The 17,007-nt window shown below is 37.6% G+C and overlaps 4 protein-coding genes across 12 annotated transcripts in view; 2 read left to right on the top strand and 2 right to left on the bottom strand.

Moving 5' to 3' along the window:
- LOC143351885 (uncharacterized) overlaps positions 1-7,327 on the top strand; it is a 173,995-nt gene extending 166,668 nt beyond the window's left edge. For all 7 annotated transcript variants that reach the window (XM_076783938.1, XM_076783939.1, XM_076783934.1 and 4 more), the window contains 4 exons: positions 1,977-2,717; positions 2,981-3,147; positions 3,575-3,774; positions 4,135-7,327. In XM_076783938.1, the coding sequence (XP_076640053.1) occupies positions 1,977-2,717; positions 2,981-3,147; positions 3,575-3,774; positions 4,135-4,170 (1,144 nt within the window). In that variant the 3' untranslated portion in view covers positions 4,171-7,327. The remainder of the gene's footprint in view (positions 1-1,976; positions 2,718-2,980; positions 3,148-3,574; positions 3,775-4,134) is intronic.
- Positions 7,328-7,468: 141 nt separating this feature from the next.
- LOC143347136 (uncharacterized) lies at positions 7,469-10,043 on the bottom strand. 2 transcript variants are annotated; one of them, XM_076776066.1, is made up of 5 exons: positions 9,628-10,043; positions 9,373-9,553; positions 8,617-9,064; positions 8,273-8,499; positions 7,469-8,184 (listed from the first exon to the last, which is right to left on the bottom strand). In XM_076776066.1, the coding sequence occupies exons 1-5, from the start codon at positions 9,737-9,739 to the stop codon at positions 8,103-8,105; spliced, it is 1,050 nt and encodes a 349-aa protein (XP_076632181.1). In that variant the 5' UTR covers positions 9,740-10,043; the 3' UTR covers positions 7,469-8,102. The 2 variants fall into 2 exon arrangements, with proteins under 2 accessions (XP_076632181.1, XP_076632189.1); XM_076776074.1 differs by having other exon boundaries at positions 9,373-9,532.
- A 466-nt stretch (positions 10,044-10,509) lies between these two features.
- Positions 10,510-13,376, top strand: LOC143350894 (ESF1 homolog). Of its 2 annotated transcripts, none has more exons than XM_076782777.1 (7): positions 10,510-11,288; positions 11,370-11,545; positions 11,612-11,719; positions 11,796-11,996; positions 12,065-12,287; positions 12,371-13,155; positions 13,238-13,376. In XM_076782777.1, the coding sequence occupies exons 1-7, from the start codon at positions 10,652-10,654 to the stop codon at positions 13,340-13,342; spliced, it is 2,235 nt and encodes a 744-aa protein (XP_076638892.1). In that variant the 5' UTR covers positions 10,510-10,651; the 3' UTR covers positions 13,343-13,376. The 2 variants fall into 2 exon arrangements, with proteins under 2 accessions (XP_076638892.1, XP_076638891.1); XM_076782776.1 differs by having other exon boundaries at positions 12,368-13,155.
- A 338-nt stretch (positions 13,377-13,714) lies between these two features.
- Positions 13,715-16,338, bottom strand: LOC143350916 (carboxypeptidase Q-like). The gene is made up of 6 exons (XM_076782779.1): positions 15,330-16,338; positions 15,081-15,231; positions 14,758-15,007; positions 14,436-14,676; positions 14,181-14,363; positions 13,715-14,108 (listed from the first exon to the last, which is right to left on the bottom strand). Exons 1-6 carry the CDS (start codon positions 15,677-15,679, stop codon positions 13,856-13,858), a joined length of 1,428 nt encoding a protein of 475 aa, XP_076638894.1. The 5' UTR covers positions 15,680-16,338; the 3' UTR covers positions 13,715-13,855.
- Positions 16,339-17,007: the final 669 nt, after the last annotated feature.

The following is a 17,007-nucleotide window of genomic DNA, read 5'->3' as shown; positions in this document are numbered from 1 at the left end:
GCTCTCTTGAAAATAAATCGTTAGATAACGGGTTCATAGTTCTGCTCTGAGGCAGTTAGTTAGTTAAATTACCCATGGGAGCAGAGGACGGTTCTTCCATTAAGACCTGGTTAATCAATAACGACCAACTTCACACATAGCGTATGTATCACCTAAGGATTACCTAGATTGTTGGCTTAAACAATGAAACATTATAAATGAATCGTGTAGGCTTTGAAAAAATTAGATATTACTAAGGTCGATCGAGAACCTACAGGCAGCCCGTTTACTTTTTAAATATCATTGTTAGAGGGACTGTTCGCGTCACAGAAGCAAACGCTATGCAGATTCGATGACAGCGTGGCCACCAAGAAACCACGAAATACGCGACAAAACTCATGTAGTGAGCGGAACAAGATCGATTGGCCTCTGGAGGCCACTTTCCTCGCTGTAAATCACGTTAGACACACCCCCTTTCACCCACTCCCACTCCACACAAGTTTTCCCATGTAAGAGATAAAGAACGCATGCTTGCAAGTCCGCACACTCTGTCTTTGTAACGGTAGGGCGGAGCGAAAAAACAAGAGATTCGAGTGGTGGGGGGTTGCGGCCTTGAGCGGCCAACCGATTGATTGAATACCACGGAAAGTATTAATTCCATGATAAGCAGACAAGCTTCAAGGGATGAATCGATAGAAATAGAAATAGAAATACTTTTTTAGATTTAGTTCGTGTCCCAAACCCATACTTGCATTAGTAAATAATTATAATAATTCCTCTAAAAAATTCAACAAATAACATAGAATCGCGAGATATCTCTTCTTTCTGTTGGCCTGCTTCCAATAGGACATCCCATATAATTTTAATCTATATATATCATTCATTCGTTTATTGGCGTTAGCTATGACACCCTTTATTCTTGGTACACATATGTAATATCGTTACCACACAGTGAACCGAAGACATTAAATTCTTCAAAGGGTTACGTTTGTAAAACTCAAAACATTAATACAGAAAATTGAAAGAACTAAAATGTTTTCAACTATACCTAAGAAAACTGTTTTTAAACCTGACTCTAAATATTATTATCATGATATTAGTACCACGTGAGTAATAATCGACTATAGTATTTCAAAATTAAACGCCTCTAATGGAAACGATTAATTAGTGCCTTTCTGATGAATGTATTTAAATTCGAATTTCAGGATATACTGACAAAGGGTGGTTTTATGTCTCCTTTTATATCTCCGGAAGTAGTCTTGTATCTTTCGTCCGCGTTGTTCGAAACAGAACGAGCGAAATAAGAAAGTGTTTCCTCGATCGTGACTCGGACAATCGAGGGGAAAACGATCGATCGAGGCGGATGGAAGCGAACGACAAAGGTTTCGGGCACAGGATGACAAAACGATTATCGGGTTAATTATAAATGTTAATTAGTCCGCGATCGATTTGGCCGGTGAATTGAAGCCTGTCTCGAATAATAGACACCGAAATAGAACGACGGCTGTTGTGCGCGCGAAGACAACAGGCTTTAGTAGTCGCGAGCTCTTCGATCGATCGAGTCCTTGTTTTCTGATCGACCATCCTGGCGACGCGCGCTTTTCATTTCAAATTATTCCTCCGAGTTCAGGATTCGAACGTACCGACCGTGACGTCAAGCAACTCGAGAATCTCGTTCGAGGGCCAAACGCGACTTGGAACTTACCCTTTCGCGCGATTGATAACGATTGGTAATTAAATATCAGTGAACCAGTGTCGTCACGCTTGTGAAATTCAAAAGAACGGAAACTTCGTACCGAGACTAATAATGGTTAATGTTAAATATCTCACAAACTCTGCTCCCTAAACCTATAGCTTCAGTTCTCCAAAATAATTTCCAAATCATTTTACCTGGAATTGCATCGATCTTAATTTTTGTTAAAGCTTCGCGTTACAAATCGTGTTGCTAATAATTTAAATACCGTATATGGTCCTAACGTTTAAATCGAATACTCCAGGACGGAGAAGGAAGAAGACTTACCACCGATTCCCACGTCTGAGCCGCCCGAGTCGCCCACAGAGACGCAATTCGGTAACCACCAAATCATCAAGGCTCGACCTTTGACCCTGAAGAAGGCGCCGATCTCCGAGCAGCCGAAACTTCGTTACGCAAAGTCGAATGTCCACGTATCGATAAACCGACGGATTGAGATGCCACCGGCGTTCCTGTTCCCGGAGACCGAGATTCCAGCTGACCTGATGCAAACGGAACAACAGCAGCAGCAACAGCAGCCGCAGATCATCGACACGACGGACAACTGCAAGAAAAGCAACGCGATAGAGGACGTGATCAGCAATGAGAAGCTGGAGGAGTCGGACATCATCGACGCTCTGAACGTGATAAATATCGAGGACAAGGCGAAGGCGCAAAAAGACTGCGACAGAAGAACGGAACTGGATGTGGACGTGAAGAGCAACGAGGTGATGAGGAGAAAGAAAGGAAACCTCAAGTCCAGCACCGGTAAGGCGAATCTCTCGAAGAGGGTGTCCTTCGATCCTCTGGCACTGCTCCTGGACGCCAGTCTCGAGGGTGAACTCGAACTGGTGAAGAAGACCGCCAAGGAAGTGGCGAATCCTAGTTCCGCGAACGACGAAGGCATCACCGCGCTTCACAACGCCATTTGCGCCGGTCATCTGGAAATTGTCAAGTTCCTCGTCGAGTTTGGCTGCGACGTGAACGCGCAAGACAGCGACGGATGGTAAGCAGAGACTAGTTATGGGGATTCGATGCAGACATAACGAGCCATTTATTATTCAAGTTTATTAAAAAGTGGCACACGGATCCCTGGGGGTCTAACGAACTTTGAAGAGTCGTGTGTGACAGTAAGCAAACAATCATTGGTCGAGAACGTTAAGTGAGAGTAATAAATAGCGTGTTACGACTGCATTCGATATCATTGAATTTAATCCTATAAATTTTACTACTGATAACTAATAACTTTTAATTCGTGTAATTATGTAGGACTCCGTTGCATTGCGCCGCGAGCTGCAACAACCTATCGATGGTGAGGTTCTTAGTGGAACATGGAGCCTGTATCTTCGCCACCACCCTTTCCGACCACGAAACCGCGGCGGAGAAGTGCGAGGAGGATGAAGAGGGCTTCGATGGCTGCTCGGAATACTTGTACAGTCAGTACTTTGATAAACTATTATACATTCTTCATTTTAAACCCCGTGCCGCGGCTAAAAGATACCGTACACTTCCGTGACAAAGGAGAAATTTCAACTTTTACAGCATGACACTAAGTCACAAAGAGTAAAGTTTGAAGTTTAAAAAAAGGAAAATGTAACGCTTGAAAAACTTATAAATTCGATATTTGTAATATTATACAAGGTATTTGCACTCAACTATTTATATGAACGAATATTAAAGTTACATAGCATTTGAAAAACGAGAAACATCCTCCTGGTACAAGATTATGTGCAAGTACATGGTGCACGTTTATTATAGTGGAGGTAGAGATCGATGGAGTCGATCAGTTTCCTTTATAAGGTCTCTCGAATTCCCGGCGCTATTTGTAACCAATTAACGTAAGCTTGTTGCGTCTCGTTACAGGTGTTCAAGAGAAACTCGGTATAATGAACAACGGTCAGGTGTACGCGGTGTTCGACTACGAGGCGCAACACAACGACGAGCTGACGTTGAAGAACGGCGACTCCCTGGTTGTGCTTCGAAAAGGCGACGACAACGAGAGGGAGTGGTGGTGGAGCAAACTGGGACACAAGGAAGGCTACGTGCCACGGAATTTACTTGGCGTAAGTTGAGAACCTTACTCGTAAAAAAAGTCGAAATACCAAGCCGCATAGAAAATGCAAAGGAGGGTGGAGAGTCGCTGTTTTAGTAAAAATTGGCCTGTTAGGTAAAGACGTTCACATGGCATCGAGGTGAACAGTACCTTTTAATCGAAATGTTCTCCACCGCGTACGAAATCGTTTCGATTTATGATACAAGGTTATTCAAGGTCACAAACATAAAAGGATCTTACAATTACCAGAACAAATCAGCTTTGATCTCTCAATATTGTTCGCAATATTGAATTTTAAGACGTTTGTGATACGATCGTGACCTTTGATGACCTTGAATCACTCAAGGTCTAATTGCTGATTTTGTTACAGTTGTATCCAAGGGTGCAGCCAGCAAAGGTGGACTGAGAGACGCATCTCGCCCTATAAACTCGTAATAATCCGATGATTCATCATTACCACAGTATTCGATTCGCAGCTTTATCTCGTTAAGTATCATAGTTGCATCGTCGTCGCATTACCAATGTTATCTTATTTAATCGCGTCCCATTGTCATCCGAACGAAGCGAGTGAAGGTGTTCTTATATAGTTTACTTCTCTTTTTTTTTTCTTTTTTTTTTTTTTTTGTATATTTTGTAAGACGAAGCCGGTAATTGCTGACGGGCCCGGATCCATGGATCGTCTCGTAAGTTAATCTCGTTGAAGAGAGGAGCGAGGCCGTCGACTCGTCGTTTTTCGATCGATGAAAATCGTCTTCGTGTTCAGTGACGAGGACACGCGCCCGCCGAACGTGTAGGAAGATCGAATAACGATACGATTAAACACAGTGTAACGAACAATTAGGATGTAATTAGTTAGCTCGAGGAACAGTAGCTTCGGACTTGTGTACGTCGATCGGAAAAACGATATCCCAGAATTAACACTTTCGCTACGACGCTCTTCAACCTAAAGACACTGCCGTGCATGGGAGAATACGAGTTTGTAAACCCCCGAGACTGATAAGGGAATATTATGGTCAGAACGAGTACTTTTTGGGCGGGATGAAACGCAAACTGTAGAAATCATTCTTATAAAAAAGACTCCATACATTAATTTCAAAGTATTACCAAAACCATGCTAGGATGTAAACAGATTAAAAAAAAAAGAAATACAAGACTCGAAGGAACAGCTTTTATTACTGGAAATTGCTGTCTTTAACTTAGAAATGATCCTCATTATTCAGTTAACGATACTCATCGTTAAGCAATAAAGTATTATATGTTCAATTAGTGGCCCTGAATAACCCGTTTACAATCCAGACTACACCTGCTGAATGACTAATTAGGGTAATTAAATTAATCATTACATGAGTTTCTCGATTTTATTTTGTCATTTACAAGCCCTTGCTTTACTTTGATACATGTATCATATTAATATTCAAAAGGAAAAGTATGATTATTAATAGATACATCAGGACTACCTGTTTTAAATAAATTGCCTCATTTTATCATTTATTCTAAAAATAGTTAAACATTGAACCTTATTATCCCAGGATTTACTTGTACATCTCGTCTCTTACAGTTTGCTTATTTTACTAATTTCTCTGATCCTGTTCAAAAAGTCGAAAATCACGATCGGGTCTAGGTATTTTGGCACACAGGGCAACAATGGAATACAATGGCGCCGTTACAATACAATACCATACGGTACTATTAGGTAAATACGAATTATTTTTTCTTGATACTTTGATTGCGATACATTTTTTATATGTCAATTTTCTTTCAGAAGTTTTCAACTTCATTTTTTTTCAAAAATTAATATTATACCACAAATTAGTTTAACATTACTTTATAAATAATGAATTAAATATTGCAACAGTTAATTTTCTTTACTGTCATTGTAACATGGCGCCCAAGAGCATGGTGCCCTTTCTGCCCCTGACTAGTTACGGTTCTGATCTTGAACATAGAGTTCCTTTGTGAGTGTTTGAAGCAGGACTACGTGCCCGTTTCATTTAGATTAAATCACATCTAGAAGAATCTCGTACGGCTAAGTGTTCACCATAAAGACTTTAAAAATGCAATAGCGTTGGGCTGAAAGGCCATTGTTCGACGACATATAAAATACGTCACCTGCAGCGAAAGGGTTAACCTAAGCACCACGCGCACAGTTTCGTTACGCATAGTTCGTAGACTCTGGTCCGTTTATTCGTCGAACTCTGAAATCGTCGCATTCGCACAGTCGGTCTTAACGGAGACGGTATGATTCCGAATATGTTAAAGGGAAACAAGGGAAATTGTTCGCATTCGTAGCCTGCACGTTAGTCAGTTCCTTCAACGAAACAGTACAAAAGAAAAATTTCAATTTCGCTCCCCGTAATTACGCTCTTAGGTCGACGACTTGCGTAAGTTCAGAGTCGAAACGTTTACATTTAATATTCATCGCTTAAATCAGTGTTCCTCAAATGTATTAATCACGGTTTCATTTTGCTTTTGTTGAAATTAATACAAAGTTCAAATTAAATAGAATAAAAACAGTTTTTAAATATATTACGAAATAGAATGATTTAGCTAAAAATGTTTCTTTATCAAGGTGGTTTAGTTGGAAGATGTTTGAGAAACACTGATTGAAAGCATTGCACCGTGGTGGAGATAACTTTAAAAAGTTTCTCTTTGCAATCTGTTCTTCGCGAGACTCGGTCGAGAGTCTGTTGAAAATCGATGTACTGGCTACGATTAAAGTAATAACAATGTTTTTATTACCATCGATGCGATATTAAATTATTTTAATAAACGCATTATCGCGAACAGTGAGCTTTTGTTTCGCTTTTAGACCTACTTATTAATTGTAGTCATGTTTATCGAACTCGGAGTATATATCGTTCAATTATCGTACATCAATTTTCATCGTTTTTCCGAGAAACTTTTCGAACGACACTCCGCCCCTCCGAGGAACAACTTTTATTTTACGCATGTCGCGCGAACGTTTCGTCGTGAACAATGCAGTATATGTATAGGCGTACTTAATGTTTTGATTTGTTTCATCTAAACGTTTCTATTTAGATGAAGTCAGATTATTGTTGCAGATTATTGTTACGTTTTTATTCGTCAGCAGCGAAATTTTCCAAATCCGACAGAGGCGGCTTCGGATTTCGAAAATGTTCCTAAGGATGTATAATGTAATCTTGCCAATACGCACTTCGAACGATCTGTAACGGAAATAAGCGCGCGAATTGAGGTCCCAGGAGACTTGACGATACGACAGTTGACATTCTTTTTCGTTTAGAAATGTATCGCCAACAGTGATTCTTGGTATCTCCGATAATCGACTTAATACATGACTAGACTTGTATAATTGATAATTATCACCTAGGTCAAATTCGAATGTCCGGAGGTCAGAAAGGTTCTGAGCACATCTTGTACTGTTTAGGGATGTACAGTTGTACGTGAAATAATTGCAATGGCTCTCAGAAAATTTCTGACGTTTACTCGTAAATGAAGTATGTGCCTTTCAGAAGTAATAATGGATATATATTATGTAAGAATGCATGATATATTATGACGAATAAATTGTTTTTAATAGAAAATCATTATATAAATATTGTTTATTGATTATTTCGAACGATACGAACGAGCAGCGATGTCATATGGGGGTAAGTAATCAAAAAAACTAAAATCGTAATGAGTTCGTAAACTTTTAATAGAAAATTGTTACAAATATAGTTTATTGTCATGAATAATACAGACAAGCAGTAATACCAAATAAAGGTAAAAGTAGTCGTCTGGTACTTCTAAAAAAATACTCTAGGTATACAAAGATTAAAATCGTAATAAATATAATAAAACAAAAGAGAACGAAACACCATGAATTATAAATGACTAAAGGCTCTAACCACTTGTGCGTCTGAAATAACTTACTTTTTACTGAAAATAGTATCATGTCCTTTGAGTGATGTAAATTATCCGTATTATGTTAATCGTAAAAAAACGTACCTTAAAAAGCCACGTGTCCAATTAACATAAACCTTATGCGATTACTTGAAGTTTTATAACAAAAATATCATTTGAATACCTAAATACTCTTATAACTACTTTAATACCATTCCATATGAATCTCATAGAGTACTTGAGAAGTTGTACAAACGATTAGTAAAAAAATATAATTAATTTAACAGTAAGAACTGTTAAAACCTCTATAGGGCCTTTATACGACGAGTATCGATATTAAAATATCTGTATATATTAAAAATATATATGTATGGAAACATATGTTAACACTTGTAATACACATGGCATCTTTGTTTAATATTAACGATGTAAAAAGATATTTAAGTTTCGTTGTTATTTGCAGACAAAACGTACTTAGATTTCGTTATTTTTCACTTCGTTTATGAACTGCAGGCAAACTTTTATGTCTTCGTAATCGTCGACCATAGCGTCAAGCCTAAAACACGAATCACCATATGCGTAAATTCACTATGTTGAATTCATATAGGACGAATAAATTAAACGTTTTCTTGTATTCGATATACCTGTCAGCAAACATATTTAAGATTGGAGCTGAGAAGTCTCCTCTTTTTAAAGCTTGAGAACAAAAGTGCGTCAAATTTTTAAAACATTTACGTGCTAAATTACGAAGATTTTGATCGTCGCACTTAAATAATTGCTTTGTAATATTCCACGCTGCATATACATAATGCATCACCGACATCCAGTGCTGAGATTCTACTAGTCTCTTTCCGTGATCTATAATAGTTTTCTGTACGAAATCAGTACAATATTATGAACGAATTAAAATAACAATATATGAAACCAGAAGTAACAAAAACTGAGTTAAACAGTAAATATGAGTGCTCATAGAACATAGAAATAGCACCTGATAAGCATCTAAATGAATATATGCACATTTGTTTGTTGAATCGTCCAAATTAGGAGACACCATACTAGCGTAAATGTTTTGTATTAAATTGTTTAAGATATCAATTAACGGTTGTATATCAGCTACTGGCATTTTTCTCAAAAGGACATTGCGTAACTTTTCACGCTCGGTTAGAGTACCATCCTCCTGCATAGCCACCATATCTGTAATCATCTGCACCAATTGTTCGTGACTCAGACCTCGCAAACCATTTACTAAATTGCCAGTAAAATGTATTTGCGAATCATTGTTATCCAATAGGATTTGTGACTTTTTCTTTTTCTCTGGCGTTGTATATTGAGACACATTATCATTGTCAAGAGCAAGCCTTTTCCTAGGTGTACTCCTTAACACCATTGTACTTTTCGATGGACTTTTTACTGGAGTACGTTCTCTGGCACTTATGCTGAAAAATTTTCAATGTACTTTTCTATTATAGTAAATTGCCACTAGTACTAGAAAGATGCTCTTGCCTAATTTAAGTTGCAGGAAGTTAAAATAACAAGGTACGAAACCAAAAGAAACAAAAACTAAGTCAGAAAATATGAGTGCTTATAAAATATAGAAATTGTACCTAAGGATCTGTACGAACATACGTGCATTTATTTGTTGAATCATCCACAAATCAAGTTAGGAAACACCATAAACGAGTAAAGCTTTACTATGTCTTTGACAACAACAAAACAGAAGTATCCACTTTACGATAACTCTTACCTGAAAAGACTATTTCTTTTGCACGCATCAAGATCAGGTGACCATACTATGGTCCTATGACGACGTCCACGTTTCTGTATTACTAGCTCATCGGGACTGGGTGCAGGACTCCAGGAGTCAGAACCATGTCTACTGTTTAAAAAGTTATCCATTGCATTCACTTCGGTAGAAATAGCTTCCCCTGAAACACGAGAATCGAAACTAAAAGGAATAAACAGAGAATAATTAATAACATGTAGATTTTCGGAAGCACACCAGGGGAAGACGTCGAATTGTTGACAGGAATTACGGCTAAAGCTTGTCGTATAGATCTTCTACGTGTTCCATCGCGTCTACGTGGAAAGTCTCTAGTCGTAGGTGTATTCATTTCTCACAAAACAACGAAGAATTCCTCGTTCGAATATATAAATCACTTGTGTCTTCAATAACGGGTACACTTCAATATGACACGTTAAATATTGATATTTCTTTGCAACAATCGGTATTTAATTTTGTTGTATTGCTCACTAATAAAGTACGAGATTGTTATTTAAAAAAGTATAAAAACACACATGCAATATCACAATAAACGCAAACACGTTGAAAAAATTGATCACAACGACGCGTCAAACATTACTTCATGGATCTATAGAACCAAAAATAGCGGGAACAAATGTGATTGGCTCTTTCCGATGTAGAATCAGAGGTGCCAGACGTGCACCGAAGATGCTCTCACGCTATGATAGATCACGCGTACGTGAGCACGTAGAGTTGCGTGGAATAGTTCGTTACCTCCAACGCTAGATGGCGCTCATTTATCGACCTCAAACCCTCTGGTGTTAAAACGCCCAAGTTTGTCGTGGAATAGTTCGTTACCTCCAACGCTAGATGGCGCTTATTTATCGACCTCGAACCCTCTGGTGCTAAAACGCCCAAGTTTGTCGTGGAATAGTTCGTATTGTCTACGCTAGATGGATTTCTCGACAAGCTTGGGCGTTTTAGCACCAGAGGGATTGAGGTCGATAAATAAGCGTCATCTATCGACGAAGGTAATGAACTATTTCACGACAAACTTGGGCGATTTAGCACCAGAGGGTTTGAGGTCGAAAAATAAACGCCATCTATCGTTGAAGGTAACAAACTATTCCACGATTATAATGTAAATATGGAAATCGAGCACATGGATCGTGCAAGATTTGTACCTACTGGCTCTATCGTATGTTACGTTAAAAACGTTTGTAGATTGTGTTATTAGATATTAGTGAATTTAAATAACAGTGAGGTAAAACATATTAAAACCATGGATGAATTATTGAGCGATAAACGGTTTGCCCACATTGCAAGGGATCCTAAATTTAAAAGAATCCCTAAAACAGAACGAAAAGTGAAAATAGACAAAAGATTTCAAAGTATGTTTAAAGATAAAAAATTTACGGTTCAGTATACCATTGATAAGCGAGGCCGACCTGTCAATCAAACATCATCTGAAAATCTTAGAAAATATTATGATTTGCCGAGCAGTGAAGATGAGGATGATGAAGAAGAACCTGATATATCTAAATTAAAAAAAATTAGTCCTACAAAACATGATGTTGATACAAATAATAAAGAAGAAAATGATGATTCCTCAGACAATTGTTTTTCAAGCAACGGAGAATTGCTTCGAATTAAACCAAAAGAAGAATGTGATGTAGATTCTGAGGAACACAGTGAGTCCAAATCAGAGTCTGATTCTGATGCAAAGAGTGTAACAAATAGTTTGAAAGCAGATTTGAAAGCAAGTGAAAAACAATTGAAAATTAGGAGGCAAAATGAATCTAACGAACTGACAAATAAAATTAAAGAAAAATTAAAGGATTTAAGTGTAAATTATGCTAGGGGTGAAGGAGTATTATTGACAGATAGCTCTTCTGATGAAGAAAGTTCAGATACTTCAGGTAATATTATATAATGCACATGTCCTCCAATAATTAACTAAATAATTTTATCAGAAATATAATAATACATATTCTAATTAGATGAAGAAGAGATTGAACATAATTGGGGTGAATTAGACAAAGAGGCAGAGACAACAGATCAAATTACACGTCGATTAGCAGTGTGTAATATGGATTGGGATAGAATACGTGCTGTAGATTTGATGGTCTTGTTCAATTCATTTTTACCAAGTGGAGGTGTTATTTGTTCAGTTACGGTAAGAATAATTCATATTCAAGCAAACTCACAGTATTCATTAAACTTTGTAACAAAATAATTTCAGATTTATCCATCAGAATTTGGTCTGCAACGCATGAAAGAAGAAGAAGTTGCTGGCCCAAAAGAATTAACTCAAACAAATAGTGAGAGAGAAATTAATGATAAAAATGATGTATGGAATACATTGTTTTTACATTTATTACTGTAAAAATGACTATTCATTGTAATTTTACATTTTATTATTGTAGGATGAAGAAGGATCAACATATCATATGGAGAAATTAAGACAATATCAATTGAATAGATTGAAGTATTACTATGCTGTTGTTGATTTTGATTCTGCTGAAACAGCAAATAAAGTTTATACAGAGTGTGATGGCACGGAATATGAATCCACAGCAACAAAATTAGATCTTAGATTTATACCAGATGATATGGAGTTTGATCAGGTATGTTATTTAGTTTTCAAGCTTATAAAATATATTCACTGTATATGACCTTAGATGCCTACTTTAAGACTCCTAAAGAAATTTGTAACGAGATGCCGCAATTTACGAAATACCAACCAAGGCAGTTCACAACTACAGCTCTACAACAAGTTAAAGTGGACTTGACATGGGACGAGACGAATCCAGAAAGGCTAGAGATTGCACAAAAATTAAATTCTGGGAAACTTGATCAAATCAACAAGAACGATTTACAAGCTTATTTAGCTACCGATTCAAGCGGCGATGAATCAGGTATTTTTTATAATCTTTATCTTTTTATATTTAACGTAACATTTTAAACACAACGTAACATTATTATATTTTTGTATTAGCAGAGGATAAAGAAGCAAAAAAAGAAAGTCAGGAAAGTAAAAATGATTCTGACGCGGAAACAAATGCAGATCCAATTAAAAAATATACAGCTTTGTTGAATGAGATAGCGGAACAGGAACAAGCGAAACAAATGAAGGACGTTGGATTGGAATTCACTTGGGGTATAGGGACAAAGGAGAAAGCTGAGAAACTGGTAAAGGAAAGAATGAAGAAAAACGAAAATCTGACGCCATTTGAACAATATTTGGAGAAACGTAAAGAAAAGAAAAAAGCTAAACGCAAGGAGCGAAAGAATCGTCAAAACGCAGATAACGATGCGTCTACAAATTCTGAAGATTCTGGAATGTCTGATTCGGATGCAAACGAAACTGACAGAAAAAATACATATAACAAGTCATCGTCTTCTACAAGGAGAAAAGCTATGAAACATGGTAGTCTGGCTCCGTCGGACGATGAAGACGAAGCACGACGTAAAGCCGAGTTAGAACTTCTTCTAATGGATGAAGAAGATGGTGATGGCAAACAACATTTCAATATGAAAAAGATCGAAGAAAATGCCACGATGACGAAGTCTAAACAAAAGCGACTTAATAAAAAGAAGAATGGACAGGATCAAATAGTGGAAGACAATTTTGAAGTGAATGTGCAAGATTCAAGGTTCAGTGCATTGTTTACTTCGCATCATTTCAATATTGATCCAGCAGATCCACATTACAGAAAAACGAAGGGCACAGAAGCTCTAATCAAAGAAAAATTAAAAAGAAGAGCCGATGATACTTCCATCGATGTAAGTAAAATTCATTTTATACATGTTACAATAAGTTCTGTGTACTGCACGTATTGGAATATCAATTTCGTCCAATCTTTAGGAAAGCCAAACCAAGCAATCGAAGCTGAAGCCTAATATGGAACTACAATCATTAATTAAATCAGTGAAGAAAAACACAAAAAATATTTCACGACCAATAAAGTGATTGCACATTTGCGATCGAGATTCGAGATCGAGAGTCGAACTTCATTCGAGATCGAGAAGAAAACTCACGTTTGCCTTCTTTTTCTATTCTTCGAAGTTGTCCGAAATGCCACGCTCACTTCGGATATTTTCGGCCAGCTGAGAAAGAAAGTAAATGTGAGTCTTTCTCTCTCGACTCTCTCGAGGCGGTGCGAAGTTCATCCGCGCTCACTTCGAACAACTTCGAGAATCGAGAGTTTTTGTAACATACAAAATGGACTCTTAAGAAGGTCGTAAGGTGCTATCATGGGGGCTATCGTGGGCATTTGGAACTATGAGTGAAATGAAGGTTAAGTGTGCCTTTCTGCTGACGAGTGTGGAAGGTGTCGCCACGCTCTATTCAATCTATATAGCCATCTTTTGTTTTCGGTTTACGTTTAATGACCCCGGTGCCAAAGATAAGAAATTTCTATTGCTCAATTCTTTTTTTAATAACAAGTACCATTAACAATCATATCGACAATGGAGTATAAAATCATTTATTTCGAGGAAGATCGATACTAAGATCGGCGAGTACATACGATACTGCTGCAAATAAGGCTGTCCCCCTATCAAGGGCATCCGAATTCTCGACTAAAATAGTATCTGCATTCGAATGATGATAATAAAAGTATTTTTCATTTTGTGTCCAAAGTGAACCTCCTGGCACGCCTGCATTTACCCATGATTCTATATCAGGTCCTGCATGAGGATTTCGTAGTTTCATCTGCCCCATGGGAGACAAGAGTCTATAAACGAAATAGACAATAAAACGTTTATAATTCACGATATTTTGTTATAATTTGAGTATGCGTACGGACCTCATAATTCTTTCCAAAATGCATTTAACTTGTTCTGTCCCAGTAAATTCGAGACCTAGCGGCATGAACGTGCCCATATCTGATTCCATTACAAATTGAAGATTTTTTTCTTCGGCTTTATGTGATTTAATATAATAACGAGCTCCTATAATACCGAGTTCTTCGGCGGTCCACATGATCATTCTGCAAGTTATTTCGGGAAGTCTGATAATTCGGGAATCGATCACCCGGGGATGTACTAAACTAAAAAATCACCTTATGGTTCGACGAGGTTGATAATTGAGCTGTTTCAGCAATCTTAAAGCGTGCCACGAAATAAATGCTCCACCTCCATCATCCATTGCTCCCTGACCAACATCCCAACTATCTATATGACCAGATATAACTACCACTTTCTCAGGTATTGTAGATCCTATTATTTCAGCCACTACATTTCGCGATATTTTATTCGGTAAATTCTTAGCTTGCATTTTTAACTTTATTTTTATAGTTTCACCTAGATAATAAAAGTATAAAAATGCGTTCTTTCAACTATTTTTTAACATTAAAAATTTTTTAAATTCTGTTTTCTGTTTACCCATATCTGACAATCTTCTTAACAAGTTTGCATCCTCAACTGTAATACAAGCTACTGGAATTTTAGTTACATTTGGTCCATAACTTTGCATACCCGTGTGTGGTGTATACAATGAGAATGGTGTAATTGATCTAATTAAAGCAGCAACAGCACCATACTTGGATGCTTCTGTTGCTCCAGTAGATCTATACTTCACTGTCTCTCCATATGAAACATATTCTTGATTAAATACCACAATTTTTCCAGATACCTAAAAAATAAAGAATAATCAAAAGTAAACCAAAAAAGTAATTTTGATCAAAGTAATTCTAGAAAATATTTACTTCGTGTTTTCGTTCTTTGAGTTCTTTGAAACTATTTACAACAATAGCCTCTTTTGTTATTCCTTCAGGTGGAGTACCTACGCTATAACCCAATCCCAAAAGAGCAATGTCTTTCCATCTTGGCTTTAAAAGAGTAGCAGACTCAGATCCTCTAACAAATCAATATTTCGTAAGAATTTTATTTTTTTTTGTGCTATCTATGCTTGAAAAAGCCTTTAAATAATATAATAAATATTTAACAAGCTTTACCTAACCCAATGAGGTACGGTCACAGGTTCTCCATGTACGTTTTCTAAACCAAAGTCGTGTGATTTATTTAATACATAATCAATTGACGTTTCGAGTACTTCAGTGCCGGATAATCTCGGACCAAATTTATCCACAAAGTGAGTCAATTCCTTCAAAGTGACTCCTTTGAACGAACCCGATATTGTCTCATTTATTATAGATTCAACTATCGGTTTATACGAATCTATTTCTCGTATTAATTTCGTTGATAATTGACACTCGTTAACTTCATTGTTTTCAATATTATACAAAGCTATCGCCAGTTGTACATAGAATATCCACGCGACGATGCAACTTTTTCGAAGATACATGTTGAATAAACAATTATTTGTGAAGTACGTAGGTACACTAAAATCAGTTTATTCTCAAAAATTAATGTTTACATAATATACATGGGAAACAACATTTTTTAAAACATCTGTAAAATTTTATTAAATGAAATGTTAAAAGTTATCCATTTGCTAAGTTGATAGACTCTTTAACTTAAAAAAGTAAGAACTTGTCTTTAAGCCCTGAACTCTGAATCCTGAAACAAAGAATAGTTTCAGTCAAAGAGTAGATAGAAGGAAATGCAACGGTACAGTGATACTTTAAGGCGGTGGTTCTTAATTATAGCTTCCACGGACTCTTTGGCAGTCTCTGTACAAAACATAATGTTAAGAATATTGAACCGAGAGATTTATTTAAGTCCAATAGTTATCATAATGTCGAAGCATTGAAAAGACAAAGTTGACATTTTTAGTTAAGTTTGTGAACCCCACAGATGCCAGAAAGGCACCGAAGGTGCTCTCTCACACTATGTCAGACCACGCGTACGTGAGCTCGTGGAGTTTCGGAAACCTGACAAAGGCAAAATGACGCATGCCCTCTTTCTCGATTCTCCGAAGTTGCCCGAAGTAATTTCGGACCGTCTCGTGGGAGTCGAGAGAGAAAGGCTCACACTTCCCTTCTCGCTCTTGAACAACTAATATCCGACCTCTCGTCAACAGGTCTCTACTGGCCTCTGCTGACCGCTGCTGACCACTCCTGGAATTTCTGACAACGTATAACGATTACTACTGACGTCTGCCAGCCTCCGCTGGACTCTGCTGACCGCTGCTGACCACTCCTGTTACTTCTGACAACGTATAACGATTATGACTGGCTACTATTAGCCTCACCCAGCCTCTGCTGGCCTCAGCTGACCACCGCTTATATTTCTGACAACGTATAACGATTACTACTGACTTCTGCCTGCCTCCGCTGGACTCTGCTGACCGCTACTGACCACTCCTGATACTTCTGACAACGTATAACGATTACAACTTGCTACTGCCTGCCCCTGCTGGACTCTGCTTGCCACTGCATGCCTCTGCTGGCCTCCGTTGGCCTCTGCTGACCGCTGCTGACCACTGCTGACCACCGCTTATATTTCTGGCAACGTACAACGATTACTACTGGCTACTGCCACCCTCTGCTGACCTCTCCCAGCATCTCCCGACCTAAGCTGGCCTCTGCCAACATCTCCCGACGTCAGCTGACCATCGCTGACCACTGCTGACCGTTGCTGACAACTTGTGACATGATGTAATATAGTATAATATGTTTATATGTATTAAAGTTTTGTATAATGTAAATCTATGACAATAAATGATATAAT

Source organism: Colletes latitarsis, chromosome 2, assembly GCF_051014445.1.
Source record: "Colletes latitarsis isolate SP2378_abdomen chromosome 2, iyColLati1, whole genome shotgun sequence".
NCBI classification, from domain to species: Eukaryota; Metazoa; Arthropoda; class Insecta; order Hymenoptera; family Colletidae; genus Colletes; species Colletes latitarsis.
Note: the sequence above shows the minus strand (reverse complement) of the source record. Positions and strands in the feature narration are given on the sequence as shown.